The sequence below is a fragment of the Notamacropus eugenii genome, chromosome 1 (assembly GCF_028372415.1).
Source record: "Notamacropus eugenii isolate mMacEug1 chromosome 1, mMacEug1.pri_v2, whole genome shotgun sequence".
Classification (NCBI taxonomy): Eukaryota; Metazoa; Chordata; class Mammalia; order Diprotodontia; family Macropodidae; genus Notamacropus; species Notamacropus eugenii.
The window spans coordinates 28,556,381-28,579,165 of NC_092872.1; the positions used below are offsets into that span (position 1 = coordinate 28,556,381).

General features: G+C 35.6%; 1 protein-coding gene across 2 annotated transcripts in view; it reads left to right on the plus strand.

The window, feature by feature from the left end:
• Window positions 1-21,174, plus strand: part of ZDHHC21 (zDHHC palmitoyltransferase 21) — a 54,343-nt gene extending 33,169 nt beyond the window's left edge. For both annotated transcript variants that reach the window (XM_072656251.1, XM_072656261.1), the window contains 3 exons: window positions 9,126-9,242; window positions 19,819-19,862; window positions 20,370-21,174. In XM_072656251.1, coding sequence (XP_072512352.1) covers window positions 9,126-9,242; window positions 19,819-19,862; window positions 20,370-20,502 — 294 coding nt within the window. In that variant the 3' untranslated portion in view covers window positions 20,503-21,174. The remainder of the gene's footprint in view (window positions 1-9,125; window positions 9,243-19,818; window positions 19,863-20,369) is intronic.
• Window positions 21,175-22,785: the final 1,611 nt, after the last annotated feature.

Consider the following 22,785-nt stretch of genomic DNA (forward strand, 5'->3'; position numbering starts at 1 on the left):
AATAGAACTGATGGCTGGTGAAAAGAATTCAAGTTCTTATTTGACAAAACCACATTTTGCTATTTTTCTGAATGGCTGTTGTGAATCTCTTATATTTAGATGACTGAGGCTAATTGATCATAGGATCATGGATTTAGAGCTAAGGAACCTTGGATACCATTATTATAGAGAAATTTTGTTTTTTGCCTTAGTATGTATTAGAAAATTATAGGTAGACATTTTGATGGCATAGGCTTTATGAAAAATGTGTAAAATATTTTAGAGTGTCAGACATTTCTTTGGAAATATGGGTTTGTGATTTTTGTTTTATGGTTTACGAATTTTTAGGCACACTTACACATTTGCACTCTAGCTTGTGGGAAACTTTCAGCAGCTTCCCTATAGTACATTTTCTTTAAAGAAAAGCAAGTTATGTGGGGGTGGGATGGGAAGGAACAAGGCAGTCAGTAGATTGAAACAGTTAAGAAATAATCTTTAGCATTCACATAATTGGTCTGTTCACATTAAATTTTCAAAAAGCAATTTTTTTAAAAAAAAATAAGTTACCAGTAGTTTTTCTAATACAACTCATGTGGTTGATAGGTGTGTCTGTTATCTCCTTTAAGATCACATATTGAAAAAAAGGTTTCCATATGCGTACCTCTTGGTTGCTTTGTACTGTAGAATTTTTTATTTTTTCTTTACAGGGCTGAATGAGGCAAATTTTATCAGTTATTGATTTTTGATAAATATGTAGGTATACATGCCCTATCTAATTTACAGATTTGTTTTGAGGACTAAATGTGATACTAGTTGTAAAAATGCTTTGTAAAAGAAAGAATTATACAAAGAGTAAATGGCTGTTGTTACTATTAATATGAATGGTAGAATAGGTGCAGTGGTTTCCTTTTCATAATTATTTTTAGGATATTTAAATTGGAAAAAATTAAATTGGTCATTTCTGATTAATTTATTTTTGTATATAGGGCAGCTTACAGGCTAGCTACATTTCCGATCCTCAATTTAGGTTTTTAAAATAGAGGACATGGTGCTGATATTCAGGAAAAGGAAAATAAACACTGTTTGGGATTCCGCCAGCTCTTCTGCTAGGAAGATACTGACATGATTGTCCTCATTGGCTGATTCTAATGGCGTTGCTAGGGACTTGGTGTCAAATATAACTGGCTTACAAAGAAAAGAAGCAGCAAGAAGATTTGGTTATAATTAGCCTGGAATTTAGGCAAACCTACAAAATTCATGTTACTCTTCTCACACAAATTATCTTAAAGTACATCCCAGAGACACCATCATGCTTACCTTTTATATTTCTTTCTTTTTGTTCAGGCCAGTTTGGGCTTTAATCAGTAGGTTTTGTTTACTTTATATCAGTGTGGGCTTATATTTATTATGATATGGAAAAATGGATGAAATTACTGAAAGAAGTGTTTGACCATCTGGAGTTTTAGCATCACGTAGGCATGTTAAGAATAGTTGTGAAATTATGATTTCATGCCATCAGATTTTTTTGTATTCTTTAGGATTTTTGGTGGAGGGAATGGGAGAAACATTATTTCTAATCTTGTTTTTTTTCCCCCCAAAATTTGTTTTTTTTTTTTATTTGCATATACAGAAATACTAACATTTCAGGCCTTAACAATTCTTTTTTCATTTCATTTTATATTTTGGTTTAAAAGGATCCAATTATAAGTCTGAAGAATACATTTAAAATCATTTACTAGTAACACAAACTTTGTTATATAGTGCGCATATGTGTGTGTGTGTGTGTTTGTAGGCAATCAGTGTTAAGTGACTTTTGTCTGGGGTCACACAGCTAGTATCTGAGGCCTCATTTGAACTCAAGTCCTCCTGACTCCAGAGCCCATCTCCTATCCACTGTGTCAGCTAGCTGCCCCTATGGTGTTTTTCATACGCATCTCCCGTGTCCAGAGGGGTGGATAATATAGGTAATTGTCCATAGAAAAACTTACATTGTATCTATCTTTGTATACCCAGTGTTTAGTGTAATATTTTTTGGCATAGTCACATAATTACCATTTCAGTTAGTCAAATGTGGCTGATTGATCTTGAATTTCCAGCAGATATGGTGTGACTATGGCAGTGGGTACCTGAGTCTTACGATCTTGTAGAATAGGATGGAGAGAGTCAGTGGGCTCCTTTTCTCAATGCCTAGGTGGTCTGACCCTGGATCAGGCTGCCTCTAGAGGTCAGTGTAACCACTTATCTTCCAGCCACTGCTCTGGCTCTGAGGCTGGGCGTCTCTGTACTGGACTGTCAAGTACCTTGTTCCTGGGTCTGCTCCCAGCAGCCTGTCTGTATCTGAGCACTGCGGTAGACTGATCACTGGCTATAATCCTCTCTGTCCTAGTCACTGGAGGCTTGGATAGGTTATTACTGACTTTATCAGAGACATATGTTGGGGAAAGGAGGTGATGCAGGTCTCTTGGTGCTCTCACCCTTGAATTCCACATTACTCTATTATCTCAGCTATTATGATGTTGGCATCTGCAAAGCTATTGTCATGCTGTACATAACCTCTGTCCTCCTTACTATCTGCTAGGGGAAAAAAAACTCATTGCTTCTACTCTAGCACCGTATTAGCTAACGATGAGAGGAAAGTAGCAATGAAGTTCACTGTGGAGATCTCTTTTCTCCTGTCAGGCACACAGTTATTTCAACATTTGGTATCTGTAAGGAATCTAATCCAAGAAGAACTTGATTATGAAAATTATGAGAACATTAACATGTGTCCAAAGTATTGATGAGTCACTAAATCCTGAGATGAGTCTCAGGATTTCATGAGTGGAAAGAATGTTGGGCCTGGAGTCGGGAAGACGTGAGTTCAAATCTGGCCTCAGACACTTACTAGCTGTGTGACCCTGGGCAAGTCTCTTAACCCCTTTTATCTCAGTTTTCTCATCTGTAAAATGAACTAGAGAAAAAAATGGCAAATCACTCCAGTATCTTTGCCAAAAAAAACCTCAAATAGGGTCCCAGAGAGTTGGACAGGACTGAAATGACTCAACAATGTAGCTTGTTTAACTCATCTTAACTGCCGCATTTTAATTTACTGATATCTTAAGAATTCAGCTATATGGCTGTTATTATTGTGGTTGGAATTGTGCAGCAGCCCTATCCTTTTAATACTTTTTGTTTTAGTGAATACTGGTAAGAGGAAAGGACTCTTCATAAATTATGTAATAAAAAATTGTAGGAAATGGAAAAAAATAAAGTTTAATAGGATTTTGCTTTGTATTTACCAGAGCAAGAGTAATTAGTACCTGGACCTGATAAGGATTGTGTTGGACATTTCACTCGTAGTATATTTACTATTTTAAATTCTTTTATTATTATTTACTATTTTTAGCCTGATTTTATTTTAGATATAGAAATCTAAAGTGTTTTGTTTTTATTTTTTTGAAAAAGAAAAATGAAATCATTGCTGGGTAATATTGAAGAGCACACAGACAGATTTCACTTGTCCGCTTGCCTCAGCATGATCACCAAAACACTGAGAAAACACAGCAAAGCTGCTTTGAATGGATCGGGTTCTAATGAACCCATGAATTTAGGCTGTCAGTTAAGTTTGTAAATAATTTTTGTAAAATAGTCTTTTCATACTGATTGTTCATACATCATAGGAAGTTGGAAGGAGCTTTAGGGATCCCCTTTTTCAGCTCTTTTTTGTTTCAAATGACAAGACAAGTGAAATGTGTTAAACAACTTGCCCCAAGGTCTCCCAAGGTTAAAGTAAGTAGTAATACTGTGTATTCCGAATCCTATAATCGCATCATAGTTTACAAAATACCCATGGGACAAAGGTCTGTTTGATTTCCAAAATAGTTGGAACAGAAACTTTATAGATTTTTAGAGTGGAAAGGAATCTTTGTTATTAGTCTAACTCCTTTATTTTTAGTTGAGGAAGAAAAGATTCAAACAGGTTAAAGGACTTTCCCCAGGTCACATCCCAGTGTCATAACCCACATCTGATGCAGATCCTTTGATACCGTGATGCTGTGAATAAAATCCATTAATGAAAACCCAGATAACAACCAAAAGGTGACCATCTTATTGATGCTTATCCTTGTGAAATGCAGCCCAGATCGAAAGTATTTAGTGACATTGTCCTCAGAGAGCACAAAAACGGTGTGAGGGGTAAAGGCAGAGGAGAAAAGATGGTTACTCCAGAGAAGTCTGTTGCAGGCTATGGCTTTGTGTATCATTTTTGTTGGCGTGTGAGTGGATCTGAGTGGGGAGGGGTAGCTGACTTTTGTGCTGTGGATATCCTTTTTTCTTTGTTCATCTGTCCTGCCTTTGTTTTTCTGTTACTTTATCAGCGTATCTCATTTTCTTTTCCTTTCTGCCCTTTCTGTCATACCTCTAGTTCATCCCCTTCCCTTTTTATGTCACACTTGTTTTAAAAAAAATATCATTTAATATATTCCTTACATAGTTTTGTTCCTTACTCCTAAATTTAAAAACAAGTTGATGGAGTAGTTTATATTTTTCTCAAAAATAAAAAACCCAACCCTGCAAAAATACATTTTTTACCATGTGACCCTCATTGATTCACGCAAACTTAGTCCTCTTCCTTCTTGGACACCTAATGTAAGAAGGATTCCCCGTCCCATCAGCGGGGTGGCATAGTGAATCAGGAAGACCTGAGTTTAAAATCTGCCTCTCATTTTTTTATTATCTTCTTGATCTTGGGCAAATCATTTATCCTCTCTCAGCCTTACTTCCTTCATTTGCAAAATAGGAATAATCTTAGACTTAAGTACCACAGGTGAGAGGATCAAATGATGTAGTGTTTGTAAATCTCTTTACAAATCTTAAAGTGGTAGGTAAATACATTTGTACACATTACTGATATTAATTGCATATGTTGTCAGGATGGCAAATTGTCAGGTTTTCCAAACCTTTGGAGGTGCGGTACTGCTGTTGTTACCAGCCTGATTGGGATGAAACCACAAAAAGAAAATTTTCTTCAAAATAGGAAAGAGGTTTTGGGGAAAGGGTAGAAAGTGAGTAAATGTGGTAAAAATAAAACCGTTTGCTCTTTGTAATACGACAGCAAATATTATCATGTGGCTAAAATTGGTGCTCCTTTGCATTAATGTAAGTTGGTCGTAGTGGTAAAAATGTTCTTAACTCTTAGTTGCCTGGCAAAAAGTAGGGACTTTAATGGCTTGTTGATTGATTGGAAATCAGTGTTGGAACGAGGGTCTAGCGGTGGCTGTGAGGGGTTTAGTCCTCTAGGGGGTGCACTTTCATCAGAAGTCCATTTTTGTAGCTAAGGAGCTAATGTAGCGTCTGGCCAGAATGCCTCCTTCAGCTTCTGGTGATGTGGGAACAGACAAGGAAGGGTGGGTGATTACAGGCCTAGAAGTGACTTATCTTTACCACTGCAGTCGTTATCCTTTAAAAAGCCATTTACCATCAGCATGAATTTCCTCCTGTTTGCCTGTAGGCTGATTATCTTAAATGTGGCTATTTTTTAGAAAATAAACATCAGAGTAAAATTTTCTCTCGTTCTTACACGGTACAATTTCTGTATGATGTAATTGACACAATAGGGTTTTTAAGCCCTTTGTTTTATGAGGAAGGTGGATATCTTTGATTTCATCATATTTTAAAAAATATCTTTTAATCATCATGTGTAAATATTTTTCTGTAGTTCAGAATTTAAATATTGGCCTTCTTAGCTAACTCATATAAACAATTTTAAATAACTTCATGAAATTTATATAAATGAATTTATAAAGTTATTTGTAAAGTGTAAACATTTCTTTTTAATTCAAAATTTAAATATTGAACCTTTAATTTAGCAATACTATGTTAATCTTTAGAATTGACAGAAAGAACTTATAATAAGCAGGAGAAAAAGTATAGGTACTTTTGTATGTGCAGTATTGAAAGACTTATTTTGAAAATACTAGAATTGGGATGCATGAAACTGCATTACATAAAAATCACTCATTTTTATGTTCTCAGTTAAATTCCATGCTATTGGCTACATAGGTGTGGTAAGCATTTGTTGGGGGAAATTAAATAGGTTTGACTACCTCCACTGTAGACAGAATTAAAGTTTTTAATATATGATACTTCCTAATCTTATGAGGGAAGAATGTGTAGGGTTAAATGCTTTGTGTTTTTTCTACATTAACTGAAATTTTTTTTATCATGGAATTTCTAAAAATTCAAGGTTTTCTTTACTATAGCTTTGGCCATAAAATTAAAAACAATTTTTCCCAGCTGTATTTGCAGAGATCTGATTAATATCATTGTAACTTCCACAACTGTTGATGAGCTATTTTAATGATTTTCCAAATAGCAGTAAAGTGAAAAGTGTTCGTAAGAAAAATAACGGTGAAGGTCATTCCTATAGTCATAGAAAGTAGAGGTTTAAATAATGTACACATACACAAAAATTAATTTTAAAAAATCTTGGCACCCGAGTGTCCTAACATTTCTAAAATAAAGGAGTTAACCATAGAAGATTTCGAAGGCCTCTAAGGGTCTCCTCCTACTCTAACTCAGTGACCCTAGTAGTGTCAGCTGGCATATGTTTGCATTATCAGCGTTTACTATGATGTCAAGGTAATTTCTGTGAAGGTTTAGAAAGCTGAAACGTCATCTTAGGTTATTATATCAGACTTTATTATTTTAGTAATTATATAGGCACTGACAGTTGTAGATGATAATTCTGTATTTCTAAGTGATTATTGAGTGGATCGTGTTACTTGTCTCTCAGTCTGACCTACAGCTCTTAACGCAAGCCTTCTTATTCTACATAGGCATAGATAGAGTATCACATATATCTCATGGTGTTGCTACTAGGTGACTCCAAATCTGAGCTACAGTGGCGTCCACTGAAAATATATGGATGACCTCCCGCCATCCACATGCTTCTTTTTGGATAGAAAGGGAAGTCTTATCTCTGATTTTCATCATCATCCATCTGGCTTCTTGTAGTAGGGGTGAATGAAATACTACTTCATCCTTATTATCCTTAAACCATGTTTCTTTGACCCACTTCCTACTGTCTTATCCAGGAGCCAGGGTAAGTGAACCTGAGTCCTGTCTTCATGACTAGTAAAATTGTAGAATGTATTATTAATAATAGCTGACTTTTGTGTTTACTGTGTGGTAGGCACTGTGCTAAGCACTTTATAAACTTATCTCTTAATCCTAACAACCACCCTTGAAGATAGGTGCTTTAGACGTAGTTACCTAGATGGAGAGATATAGGCTAGATGATATTATAGTTAGATTTAGGAATAGTTTAATAGCTGGAATCGATAATAGCCATCGGTGATGTGATGCCAGCTTGGAAGCGGAAGTCTCACACTTACTGTCCAATGGATTTGTACTTTGCTTTGTGCCATTTAACATTTTGGAAATGATAGATAACAAAGTGGATGACAGAATCAGGGTCTAAAAGGATCTTGACAGGACTAAGGCCAAATTTAATAAGGTAAAATTTAATTGGAACATATATAAAGTCATGGGTTAAAAAAAATTCAGAACTTCACAAGTACAGGTAGCTAGACAGCAGTTTATTTGAAGAAGAATTGCAAATTCATTGTGAGTCAGCGGTCATATGGCAGCCACAAAAACTGAGGCAAGGCTTCCTTAAGTAGAGAATGGTGTTCAGTAATAGTCTGCCTTGTATAGCCTTTGGCTAGAGTATTATATTTAGTCTTGAGGGCTACATTTTGAGATGGATATTCATAAACTAGATAGCTTCCAGTGAGGAAGATAGCCAGAATGGTGAAGATCCTTGAGATCATACCATATGAGGATCAGTTGAAGAAGCTGGTGATAGTTAGCCTGGAGAAAGAAAACATAGGGTGGAGAGCTAGAATGAGAAGATACCTGTTTTAAAGTATTTAGATGATTGTTACGTGAAAGAGGAATAAGACTCGTTCTTCTTTGCACCAGAAGCAGTAGTAATAGGCACACATGGTAGAAGTTGCAGATTTAGGATTAATATAGGGAAGAACTTCGTAACAAAGAGAATTATTCGAAAGGGGATAGATATGGTTCAGTAGCTAGTGGGTTCTGTTCATTAGAGATTTGAACACATATAGAGTAGAGAGGATTTTTGTTCAAATACAATTTGGCCTTTGAGGGCCCTTCCAACTCTGAGATTCTGTGATTATGATTCTGTGACTTTTTTATATTTCTTTCCTGATTTGGAGTGAGTCATGATCTCATTGGGTTTCAAGTTACTTGAACTTAAATAATGTGAATTATTATGTTGGTAGATCCAATTTATTAAAGTCTTTACAAAAAATATTTTATGGCATTTCCTTATGTGGATTGAATATTCTTCCACTAATGACTGTACTTCATCATACATTAGAGATGACTGTAGAATTTTAAATGCTCTGACAGAGCATGAAATCTGTTTGGAAGGTTCTGTGACCCAGCCTACCTAATTGTGGAGAGCCTTATCAACAGAATGTTGGCCTCCAGGTGATAAGGATGATGCTTATTTTTTTGCCTATAGTGATTCATAAAAAGATTCTCTAAGCCATAGCCAAATTACAATCTACTTCCTTGGAAGGAGTACCTAGAAAGGTGACATCACAAATCTTTTTAGGTATTAAGAATTAAAGGATATTCTTAGTAACTTTGTTGCTTAATAGGTTTAGGGTGAATCTCTATCCACATAAATGAGAATGAAGCATGGGATCATACATTTAGAGCTAGAGGGAAACTGACATATCATCTAGTCTAACCCCCTTGTTTTATAAATAAGGAAACTGAGGCTCAGAAATATTGATTTGCCCAAAGTAATGTGTGGATAAATGGCCAAGATAGGATTCTGTAGCTATGTTCCTTTATTATAGAACCACTGATCATCCCACCATATCCTTTTGGTTTTGGATTTGGATTTTTGATACAATAACATTGGAAAATCACAATTTTTGCCTGCCACATAGTATAATTTGAGATTTTTCAAACCAATCTCAGTTTTTTTATATGTTAACATAGTACAGTCTAATGCATAAAATAAAATATTGCTTTAAAAATAGTCCTCAAAAGTGTTATGAGTGCAACTTTCTGTGATTCCTTAGCTTACTTTTTTAAAGTGTTTTTCATTCTTTCATTCTTTTCAGGAACTCTTTTTAGTTAGACATGAATTGGCCATAATGAGACTAGCTGCTTTCATGGGAATAACTATGTTAGCTGGAATAACTGGACTCTTTTATACACAACTAATTGGCATCATCACTGTAAGTATGACAAAGGTTTTGTTTTTCCAAGTAAAATAACTGAATATTAATTAATGAAAAGCTGTATGTAACTTACATTTTTAAAATTAGCTAAGCTTTCTTCATTAAATCTAGGTTTGATACATTATATTCCTAAGTATAGAATTATTTGAAAAAACAAATTGGCGATAAAACATCTTAGTAAATAATAAAAGACAATCAGTTGGTTTGATAACCTATTTAATTATTTGTCTTCATTGATTATTTTACTTCAGCTTGAATAATTTAAAATATAAATAATGGTGGGCAGTTGAACTCAGAGTTGTTATCACTCTTAGAGTTTATAAGGGTATATTTTCCTTTGTGATTTTTTCAAGGTAGCTCATTTTTATTTGTTAGCTTTTTTCTGTGTAGCATGTTTTCCAAAATGCTGTCTCCTTTCATTTATTCTCCAGTAATTTTAAAGTCTTTCTATATGAAAACAATACAGTAGATACTAGAGGTGATTCGAGATGATTAAGATGCTATCTTGGCCCTCATGGAGCTTACAGTAGGGAAGACATATGAGCAAATACATAATGCTGTACAATAACTGTACCCCAGATTAGAAAATAGTAAGAGAGTGAAATGGATACAAAATCTCTCATCTAAGCTTCAGTCCTAGATCATGATTGCCTGTTGTGTCCCAGAGACATCTCAAAATTCCCCTCTAAATCCTCTCAAGACTTTTCTGTCAAAGGCATCATCATCCTTCAGTCTCCCAGCCTAGGGACCTTGGCATTACTCTCCTCACTCTCATTTCCTTCACGTATCCACTCAGTTGCCATATATTGCCATTTCTATTTCTACATCTTTTCTTGCTTCCAACCTATTCTTTCTGCTCACACAAGCTGCCACCTTAGTTATCACCTTCTTATCCCCTCACCTAGATTAGTGAAAGATCTTCTTCATTAATCTCCCCATCTCAAGTCTTAGCATTCCAGTCCATCTTACAGATTTCTGTCAAAATTTTTTCCTTAAGCATGGATCTGACCACGTGACTTGTGCCTTAAGGAACTTCTTTTTGCTTCTAAGATAAAATATGAACTCCTTTGTTTAGTTTTTTCATTTCTTTCACAACCTGACCCCAGGCTATCTTTCCAGCCTTTACCTTTCTGTATTCTGGGATGCCACCAAAATGGTCTTCTCTTTGTTTCTCACACGTGAAAGCCTTGTCTGTATGCCTTTGCAGTGGCCATCCCACGTTCTTGGAATACATTCCCTTCTTTCCTTCTCCTCATGGATTCCCTTTCTGATTTTAAGAAGCAACATAGACACCATATTCTTCATGAAGCCCTCTCCCAGTTGCTAGTGCCTGAAAAGTAGAAATAAGCAGACATGACGGAACTGGACCAGGACTGAGACATCTCTTCGTCTTATGGCAGGAATTTCTGTGTAGCACAATACAAGTATTAGATGTAATTAGTGGAGTGGAGAGGAGAAGGTGAGATGTGTTGTAGATAGAATAAATTGAATGAGCTAGCACCCTGAAATTTGATTGAGTGAGTCAAATGATACTTCAGCAGACTGACTTGAATAAAAAAGCTAAATCTTGGAGTAGGGAGAGGAAAAAGGTTTGAAGGGAAATCTAAATATATTTTGGAAATAAGTTGAATGAACTATAATAACAGTAATCATTTTGTGTTTCAGCCTCTAGATGTTTTACATGGGAAGACTAGTTTTCAAAAGATTAGTAATTATCCTTCACAGCACAAGAGTTTCAAATTCCTGCATGATTTATAGTATATTTACTTTTAAATAATAGAGCCTGTGTGGAATGGTGGATACAGTTTGAAACTAGGAGCCAGGGACACCAAGATTGAAATCCCACTTCTTACAGTTACTGTGTGATCTCAGACAAGACGTTTAACTCTATCTCTCAGTCAGTTTCCTAGGACTTTTCTCCTAAATCTTCATGAATGCAATTTCCACACTAGGAATTCCCAGACAAAAATAAAAAAAAATCCTTCAAGTAGTCTTATACTTTAAAGTAACTTTACAAAACTACCTCAAATGCTTTAGTGCCAAGCAGTAGTAAAAAGAGTGTTCAGTTCAGAATTAAGATATGTGGTTTCTAGTTCCACTTTGGTTCTAGCTGTGTAACCATGTGCAAATTATTTAATCTAATACTCAGTTTACTGAACATTAAAATGTGAATGATGATATTTGCGTTACCCGTCTTTCCAAGTTCCTTTGCCCCATGTGGTATCACGTCACTTACCAAATAAATAAAGGAGTGAAGGAATGAATAAATAAAAACCACTCGTTAAAGGCAGTTCCTTACTTTCTGTGAATTTTCATTATAAATATCAACTTGATACAAATGAGAGATTTCTCCCTTGGTATAAAAGCAAGAAAATACTGTCTCTCAATAGCCGGTAGAAGGTAACAGGGTAATCATTTGGCAGCGACCCTTTGATGTCATTATATGACCCAGCAAAAACAGATTATCTGTGACCCAGACAAAATAATTAAAAATTACTCAAACTTTAAAATAACAGATTTACTAATCTCCTTTTCAAAGTTAAAAAAAAGGTCTGTCTCCACATAATGCTGCCAGATGTTTCATTTTATCTGCATAGACTAATCTGAACCCCAGTTTTAAAGGATTACCTCTGATTATTTTAAGGTTTAAATACTAAATAAGATTCAGGTTTCATACATTATTATGAAAGCTTAGTGATGATTTTTTTTTACACATTTTCAAGGTAGTTCGAAAATCACAGTATTATGTCCTACAAACATACTCCTAGTCTTGTTTAGTGGCAGTTATTTCCACTTTGCTATTCTACTTACTTTGAATTTGTCTAGACTTAGGGTCATAGATCTATAGCTATCCCAATTTGCTTATTCTGTTTAGATATATTTCCCAGTTCTGATGTTTGATGGCTGTTTATCACCATAAGTAGACCCTGACAGTGGTATTTGCAAAATGATTAACACTGTCAAGCTTTTTTTTTTTTTATTAAATTCCAGTCTGCATCCTGTACAGTAATAATGTCAATACTATTGAATATCAGTTCTGAAAATGTAAAATAGATTTTGTGGTTATTTTCTCAGTTCCTGAGGTAGGGAAGGAACAGTGTCACAGCCTAGGAACGTGGAAATCATGGTAGAGGAGCCTGATGATCTGTGTGACAATGAGTTCTTGTGTAGCAGGATTCTGTTTCTGAAGCTCTCTAACTTCTTTGTGGGAGCATTTAGTTTTCAGTGCAAAATGAAGTATAGGTTGGAATGTGCTATGGATTCTGTCTTTCCCCTGAAGTATTATACCAAATTTTGCAGGGTAGGTGATTCTTGGTTTTAATCCTAGCTCCTTTGACCTCTGGAATATCATATTCCAAGTCCTCTTATCCCTTAATGTAGAAGCTGCTAGATCTTGTGTTATCCTGATTGTATTTCCACAATATTCAAATTGTGTCTGTCTGGCTGCTTGCAATATTTTCTTCTTCACCTGGGAACTCTGGAATTTGGCTACAATATTCTTAGGAGTTTTCCTTTTGGGATCTCTTTCAAGAGGTGATCAGTGGATTCTTTCAGTATCTACTTTACTCTCTGATTCTAGAGTATCCGGGAAGTTTTCCTAGATAATTTCTTGAAAGATGATGGCTAGGCTGGTTTTTTTGATCATGGTTTTCAGGTAGTACCATAATTTTTAAATTATCCCTCTGGATCTGTTTGCCACATCAGTTGTTTTTCCAGTGAGATATTTCACATTGTCTGCTATTTTTCATTCCTTTGGTTTTGTTTTATAATTTCTTCATTTTTCGTGGTCATTAGCTTTCATCTGCTCCATTCTGATCTTTAAGGAATGGTTTTCTTCAGTGAACTTTTGGACCTCCTTTTCCATCTGACACATTCTGCTTTTCAGGGCATTCTTCTCCTCATTGGCTTTTTGGATCTCTTTTTGTCATTTGGGTTAGTCTATTTTTAAGGTGCTATGTTCTTCAGCATTTTTGGGGGTCCCCTTTAGCAAGCAGTTGACATTTATCATGATTTTCTTGCATCACTTTCATTTCTCTTCCCAATTTTTGCTCTGCCTCCCTTACTTGGTTTTCAGAATCCTTCTGTGACCTGAGACAAATTCATATTTTTCTTGGAGGCTTTGGATGGAGGAGCTTTGACTTGGTTTGTCTTCTCTTTGTATGCTTTGGTCATCTTTCACCAAAGTCGGATTCTATAGTCTGCTTCTTTTTCTGCTTTTTGCTCGTTTCACCAGCCATTTACTGGACTCTTGAGCTCTTTGTCGAGGTAGTTCCCTGCTTCCAGTAGAGGTTGGGGGGTGTACTGTCAGTCACTCGACCTCCCCACAGTCTGTGGGTCTAGAGCTCCAGAAACAGCCTCCGCTGCTGCCCCTGCTGCTGTGGTTGCTCCAGGCTCCTCCATCCCCTCTGCCACGCTGGGGCTGGGCCCTGACCACTCTACTTTCTTACACAGATCCAACAGGTTTTTTCCACTGACCTAATTTGTTCTTGGTGTTTGGGGGTTGTGAAGTCTGGAAACTGCTACAGGTGCCAGAGATTCCGTCTTCTTCCTCCCCCACAACTCTTACTTTAGGAGCTTCCATTTTCTCTTCTGTAAAACAGAGATGATATTGCTAGCACAATTTAACCTCATAAAATTGTTGCGAGCAAAGTGCGTGAATTTCGTGTCCCTTCCACTGCCTCCCAAATAAAAATAAACACAAAACCCTTGCAGCAAGTATGTATAGTCAAGCAAAAACAAATTTTCACACTGACCATGTCCAAAAATGGAGGTCTCTTTCTGCGTGTTGAGACTACTGCTTCTCTGTTAAAAATTTTAAATAAATTTCATTTCAGTTTTAAAAATGTAACCTTATGGGCATTGCTGTATTTTTGTCTTTTTTTTTTTTTTTGGTATTTCCCAGGACTTGCACAGTGTCTGGCACTTAGTAAGTGAAGTTTATTGAATTTATTAAGCGCCTACTGTATTCCAGATGCTGTTATGCTGTTTGAGGCACCAAGAATACAAAGAGAAAAGGAAACAGTATCTACCCTCTCTCTTCGTTGTAACTGCATAGACTGTTCCTCGTGCCTTTCTCACCGGCATGTCTGGGAACCATTAATTACCCCTTGCCCAGCTCAAGTGCCACATCTTCCTAAATGCCCTTCCTCCTATTGCTAGTAGTCACCCCAAATTGCTTTGTAGATATTTTGTAGTTACTTAGGTAGGTGAGTATTATACTGCATTCCTTCCCCATTAGAATGGAAGCTCCAGGAGAGAGTCCGTTTCACTTTTTATTTTGTATACCGAGTGTCTAATTTAGTGCCTGGTACATAGTAGACACTTTATACGTATTTGTTGAATTGAATTGAACCTTTCTAAACATTAGTTTATCTGTAAAATGGAGATGATAAACTTGCACTGCCTGCCTCACAGGCTGTTTTGAGCATTGAGCTTTTTAAACTAAAGTGCTATAAAACTTTGTGTGTTAGCCATCTCCAGGTTGTCAAATCCGATTCTTTTTTCTTCTCATCCTCCTTGACAGTTGTTCATTATTTGACATTTCTGAGCATTGTCTTTTTTTATATCTCATCCTTGTTTTACTTCCCAGCATGGTCCTCCTGATTGTTCTATGCCTTCTCTAACCGTTTCTCCTTTATCTCCCTCATTGACTCTTCTTCTCCCTTACTTTTAGACATTCCCCAAAAGCTTTGTTTTTGCCCCCATTTTTTCTCTATCTAAATTCTCTACTTTAAATATTTCATCCACGCCCAGAGTTTCATTTATCAATAGCTACCTCTCAAGTCTATCCTTAACTTTACTCCATCTTCAAAGAACTAATCGTCTTCTCCCCCAAAGTCACTTCTCCTCCTGACTTTCCTATTGATCTGAATGAGTCACATCCTTCTGGTTACTTCATGATCATTGTTACTTTCTTCCCCATCCGTCTCCCTCCCCCCATCTCGTCAGTCATTAAGTCCTACCTAATATGTCACCTAAATGTCTCTCATCTTTTCCCTGCCTTTCCTTGTTTATGGGAACCTCAGGTATTTGTATTACCAGCCTGCAACCATAATGTTTGCCTGTTGGCAAAATTGTATGCAAATACAATAAAACCTCTTTTATCTGGAACTTCCAAGGAATGTTGTTCCGTATAGCCCAGTTTCCCAGATTTAACTGATGGTATCCCATTCAGCATTAGATCTTGTGTTTTCATTGTTTGGGATGAAAACCTTTATTAAAACTCATACATTTATCTGCCTTTTAAAGTAGAGTATGCTAAACGTAACTGAATACTTTCATAAATGCTCAAGGTAATTATTATGAATATTTTACATTATTATATTAGACTGTGAGCTCCTTGAGAGCAGGGACTGTATTTTGCCTCTTTTTGTGTCTCCAACGTTTAGTACGGTACCTGGAACATAGTAGGCACTTAGTAAATGTTTGTTAGCTGACTGACTGACATTGTTTATTGATTGTGTTAGAGTACTCAGATACCTTTGCAGCCTATTTAGGTAGGTAGAGGAGCTATTTTCTTCATCCTTTATTTAGCCACTAAAGTGATTTTCCTAAAGTACAGGTCCAAATATGCCACGCCCCTGACTCCCTGTTGCCTCTGGGATCAAATTCAAAATCCTCTTTTTGGTGTTCAAAACCTAATCATATTCCCTTCCCTCCCCTGTCTGCCCTTTCTGGTCTTCTTATACCTTACTCCCTACACATGTTCAGTCCAGTGATACAGGCCCCCTGGCTGATCCCACCTCTCAACTCTGGGCATTTTCCCAGTCTCTCAGTTCTAGTGACTTGTCTCTATTAATTATTTCCTATTTATCCTGGATGTAGTTTGCTTCTGCATATTTCTTTTTGTGTTTGTTTCCCCTATTAGGATGCGAGCTCCCTGAGGGGCGGGACTATCTTTTGCTTTTTTTTTTTTTTGTATTCCCAGCGGTTAGCACAGAGCTTTGCACATAGTAGATGCTTAATAAATGTTTAATGATTTCGCTTATTGACTGTCCTGCGCTCATCATACTTGGACTGCTGAAATTTATTTTTATTTTTGTCTGTGTTAGAGTTTTTCATTCTTCCATTCTGCTGTCACTTTCTTTCTGTTATCATACCTGCATGTGTTAGCACATTTTGGTTGTTTTTCTTAATGTCTTGTACATTTAGAAACTCATCAGCCAAGTTTATTAGAATTGTACATAAAGTATGATTAAAATACTTGCTGATGTCTAAATATAGTATGAATAGGACACATGGACTGTGTGTTACATGTGAGCTCAAGGTCATTGTGCTTGCTACTTCCCTTTTCCTTACAGATTCTGTCAGTGTTAGCATAGTTTAGTTTGTCAGGTTCCATATAGGTGAGAGGGTGCTAGTTACTATACTTAGGAAGAAATTAGCATCAATTTGAGTGATGGCCTGACCCTACCTACCATCCTAAAATGTGATAGCAGACACCACAATACTCTAAAACTCAGCTAGTTACTCCCAATTAGTTTGTTGGTGATTATCAGAGTATGTTTATTATCTAAGTCCCAGAATGTAGTTGACCACATAGAAGGTACATATTTCAACTAAACTAGCCATTTTCAACCTTTTTTTGGTCCCGGGATATCCTGATACTTTTAAAAAATTATTGAGGACCCCAAAGACTTTTTATATCTTTTGATATTCACTGTATTAGAAATTAAAACTGATAAACTTTAAAATTATTGATTTAAAAAATAAATCCATCATGGTAACATTTTTATGAGAAATAACTTTGCCAAAATAAAAAAAAAATTAGTGAGATTGGATTTTTGTTTTACATGTTTTTGCAAATCTCTTTAAATGTTTGCCTTAATAGAAGACAACTAGATTCTTATCTGCTTCTGAATCCAATTTGTTGCATTATGTTACTTTAGTTGAAGAAATTCAGACTCACAAATAGGTAGTTGGATAAGGGAGGAGTATTTTACTATTCAAATAATATATTAGTATTATTATGAAAATAGTTTTGACCTCACTTTGACAACCACTGAACTAAACTTTTTTTTTTTTTTTGCTTATATAAAAAACCTGGCCAAAGTTTTTTGGGGAGTCATTAAAATTTATACTTTATACTTTTTACAACATAAACGGCTAATTGCATGACCCAGTCAAATTGCTAGTCAGGGTTCTATCTTCCAAAAATTTCCCATTATAGTAATTTTTTTCCATATTGCAAGTTTATCACTCTTCTGTGACATGGAATGGTATAGAATTAAAAAAAAAAGAACATTATTCCAAGCTGTAGGCTTTAAAATTCATCCTCATTGCCTCTATATGTTATTTGATCTCATACTTTATCCCTTGACTCTAGAATTTGACACCTCATTTTACAGAGAAGGAAATTCTAGACTTAATTCTTTGAGAGCAAGGGTGCTTTTCTTTGTATCCCTAAGCTTAGCACAGTGCCTAACACATAGTATACACTTAATAAATGCTGGTTTACTGACAGAAGCTCAGAGAAATCAATGATTTACACCTTTTCACAGTGATTGTGGCAAAACTAGAATTAGAACCTTGGTGTTCTGTTCCTAGTATGAAGCTATTTCTTTAACAATACACTGATTCGACGCTGGAGGGGATAAAGAAAGTTTGGGACATTAATGCATAGTGTTTGGAGTTGTGACCTAGTCCAGTCATTCTGGAGAGCAATTTGGAACTATACCCAAAGGGTGATAAACTACATACCCTTTAATCCCAGAAATACCACTACTGGGTCTGTATCCTAAAGAAATCAAAGAAAAGGGAAAAGCACATATTTATACAAAAAGTATTTATAACAGCTCCTTTTGTGGTGACAAAGAATTAGAAACCAGGGGGATGCCCATCAATCAGGGAACATCTGAACAAGTTGTGGTATATGATTGGGATGGAATATGCTGTTGTTCTATAAGAAACGACAAGCAGGATGCTTTCAGAAAAACTCGGGAAGACTAAAGTGAAGTGAAGTCAGCAGAACCAAGAAGGCAGTGTACAAAGTGAGGATGATCAGCTGGGACCCATGCTGGAAAATGCTGTCCACTTCCAGAGAGAGAAGTGATAAATTCTGAGTGGATGAAGCATACTTTTACGTTTTTCTTTATTATTTTGTTTGTCTTTTCTTTTGCAATATGACTGATAAGGAAATATGTTTTGCATGACTTCACATGTATAATCTATATCAACTTGCTTGCCTTCTCAAGGTGGGTGTGGTAGGCGACAAGGAGAGAATTTGAGACTAAAACTTTTAAAAACAATTGTTAAAATGTTTACATGTAACTGAGAAATATTTAACAAAATCACTTAAAAATAATACACTGAATCTTTTTTGATGTGTACTGATTTTTGACGGTATGTATTAACTATTTATGAGAAGTTAAGTATCTTAGTACTATTTTGACAGTTAATTCCATTGTAATATAAAGAACTTCTGAGAGTTAAAGGTCTTTTTATGGATACTTTTGGAAAGGACAGAGAAGGAAATGATCGTTACAACTACATAGGAGAACTGTTTTGCATTGTGACCTCATGTATTGTTGCTGAATTGTGTTATTCTGCAGCACTTGATTGTAGAGTCCCCATTATACCCATTCCTAGACACAGTAGTTATAGAAGCATTCTGCAATGAAGGACAGTTAGGATGAGTACATCTGGATTTTAAATATATTGTTTTATTATTCTAAAAGAATATTATTGTTAGAATATTTAAATGTAATTATTATAGAGGATATAGTGACAAAGAATGGAGTAAGGAAAATATTCTTTGGTAAAAGATGAAGATTGTGGTAGCCGTTGATGAAATAAATAAAATAACTCTTTAAGCCATAAAATTACTGTAAAGGATAATTATATTTTATTTAAATATTTTAAATGACCTGTTCTTATAGTTCATCTGGTTAATCATAGACCCACTGCCAATAGACTGATTTGCATATCTGGAACGTGATATCTCCTAGAGGGAACTTGTTTCAAGTATTTGTTAGAACTTCCTTGATAGCATACGCACATGTATTATGGCTTTGTAATAAGGGTTAGACAGAAGGAATGAGATATATTCTGCATCAAAATTGACGGTCATATCATTAGTGTTGCTTAACTGCGAGATTGACTGATGATTGAATAGATATTTAAAGTATTTTTTTGTTTCATTTTATTAAGATTTTTATTATTCACTGTCTCTATTTTATTTACAATACTTTCTCTTTTAAAATGCAGTTACGGTATTAATCATATTATACCTACTTATTATTTTCTATGGAAAGTACGCTTTATTCAGTTATTTTAAAATAATTTTCAGAGAGGAAATTTAGTAAAAGTTATGCCTTAGTAACGTAAGACTTGTAAAATGTTTTGTCTTATGATATGAATATTTTATTGTAATATTATATTGGTTCTTTTTTTATAATAAATCCAAATCCAGTAGGTGGCATTTAAAAAGGTCTTTGTACCTGAATTTAACTGGTTTAAGTCTCTGAAAGTTTTAAAGATATCGAAAGCATACTATGAATGGAGAATTTAAAAAGACTTTAGAACGTTTTCATGTATGAGCACTTGTAATTTGACTTTTCAAAATTCTTTATAGGATACAACATCTATTGAAAAGATGTCCAATTGTTGTGAAGAAATGTGAGTATAAAAGTTTCCATCTTTAAAAATTTAAGGGACTAGCGGTTTGAAAGTGTGCACGTGGAGATAGGAGTGACAGCTTTTTCCTTGCTGCCCTGCCTGAGGTCTGAGGGAGAAGGGCATCTCAGCCTCCACTTGTGATGTTTTTAACACGCAGTAAATGCTGGTGATTTCTGTTCTTTATCTACCCAAGTAAGCTAAATTATTTTGTCCCCAAAGTACATCAAAAGACAGTTGCTGCTGCGTTGTTGACATGCATTCTGTTAATCGTGAGATTCTCCTCTGCTTCAAAAGTTGCCCTCGGTTGATTGACGACCCAGATACAATATCTGGTATCCAGAGTTAAGTCTCAGCTGCATGCCATAATGAAAGAAAAGCTGTGTTTGTGATGCTGGGACACAATTCATCAGAGTCCAGTAATGGATCCCCAGCCAACCTGCATTGTTTTAGCTGACTGAAGTGCACCATGGGAGTGCTGTCTTTCACTAATAATGCTGTCTTCTGTAGATCGAGGCCCCGAAAGCCATGGCAGCAGACCTTCTCAGAAGTTTTTGGCACTCGTTGGAAGATCCTGTGGTTCATTCCTTTCAGGCAGAGGCAACCACTGAGAGTTCCCTACCACTTTGCCAATCACGTCTAAACAGATGGATGGTGGGCACAGATGGGTCCTCCATGCTGGAAATGCGTTACAGGTTTTATGATAATAGAACTATGACAGTCTTCAAGTCAATTAAAATCCACCCACCAATCTTAGGCATCATAATGTGCCCCAGGCTTTATTTTAATAGTGATCTTGATCCTGTTGTGGGACTGATACAAGATCTATATTTAAGTTTTAAAGCGTGTTTACTTTCAAATTAGCTTTCCACAGGGATTTCTTTAAACTCATTTGTGGTTAAACTCAAAAGGTAATGATTGAGATGAACTAATTGTACACAGTTTTCTTTCAGTATAAACTATTAGTAACTTTATTTTGTGCAGAATTACAGATATTTATTTAAATTTTGCATTTTCAGACGATACGATCAAATCTGAACTTCTTCAGGGTTATTTTCTTTTTAAACAGACCTTCTATGCAGATTTTCTTTTCTAATGTAATTGTAAATCTTTAATGCCTCCTTTTTCTTCATACTGCATGATATTAACCATACAACATAGCCCTGAAAACAGGCAGTGTATTTTATAAGAAGTAAATTTCTTCTTAATGGTCTCCTCCATATTTTTCCTACTTCCTTCCCCAAAAAGTCTTTTAAAGGAAAGACTTAAAATTCTCATCTTTTATGCATAACATTTCAAGAAAAGGAAAAAAAAATCACCTGCACATTTTTACTACTGAGATTATCACTCTTGTGTTGATAAAAGATATTTAGAGCAAAGACTCAAAGGAAATATATGACTAATAGGCATATTTTCTTGTTTTCCACTGAGATTTGTTCTGTTTATTTGTTTCGAGTAATTTACAGTAATTTCGTTTCTGCCTTTTCTCACATTAGGATTCATACATTTGAAAATTGTCATTTAATTTTAGTATGTAATATATAGTATATAGAGGAATATGTGTGTGCAAAATAGATTCTAACTTTTGTCTTGTGATAGAACTAGAATTGCTTTTTGAGCGTTTATATTTAAGAATATTGACCAGTGAAATATTTTTAAGGTATTCTTTTATATACTTACTGTTGTTACAGATAAGTAACCAGTTTCTGGCTGTTACTAAACAAAACTGAAATTCAGCTTTAATTGGCTGACTGAATTAGAGTTTAAATATTATTTTGTGGTTCTTGGGGTCCCTTTTTATTGGATATGGCTGTTGTTTTGAGATAGCCTTAAGATCGTTAGGGAAATTTAATTGTTTGCAACTTATGTTAGCCTTTATAATTTTACCAAACTAAAATATGATCATAATGATGGTATATTTGGAAGACAGAGAATATGTAGGTAGATAGGCAGTTGTTTTGAGGAGCACATCTGTTTTATTTTAGCATTCAGAACTTTTAAAAAATCGCATCATTTTCCTTAAGGAGCAGACTGGAGGGTTATGGCATTTTTCACCTGTTTACCTTCTAATAGGTTAGTTTTTTGCTTTCTCTTTTCTTGCTGTTCAGGCAATCACATCTGGGGAATCATGAAACAGAAATTTGGCATAGCCTGGAAATGTTATTATAGACATTGTTTTGAGATACTGTATATAGCCTTTAAAAATATTCTGTAATAATAGAGTAAGAGACCAAGAAATATTGGCACCATGTTTTCATGGTCTGAATATAGTGCTTTAAAAAAAACCCTTAAATATTTAATAGCAGCAAGCGAAGGTATTTATTGGTGCTGACAGGGTACATAGTTTAATATAAAAAATAACCTTGTTGCTCCTGGCCAAGTGTTAAGATATCACCTACAAGACCTATTTAAATAGGTCATTTAAATTCATGTGAAACCAGGCAAATAAGCAGGATTCTCTACATCCTATATGCTAAACAAATTTTACCTGATTAATAATTGGATGTTTGGAGATATGAAGCTAGTTCTAGCTAACGCATAAATGTCAGTAGAACCGGTCTTTGTGAGCTAGGACCATAAGGAAGCAATAGGTCCCCTTGGATAGCTCACAGATATAGGAAGTAGGTTATGTTTGTACTTTGTACTCTGAAGGGAGCCACTCAGGAGAGAGCTACCATTCCTACTTCTAAATTAAAGTGAGGAAGCCAAAGCATCACTGCCTTCTCAAAGGACAAGGGCTTAGACTCTTTGGGTTTGGGACCCAGTGTAGAAGAGGTAAGCATTGCTGACATTAAATTCTAGAACAGAATTGAAAGTACAAAATGGGAGACCTCTCACTCTTTCCTCCTCCTTTCCTGTTCTTCTGTCTGTATAGCTCCGCTACCCTGGCCTTAACACTGTCTGCCAGAGCTGTGGGACAGAAGCC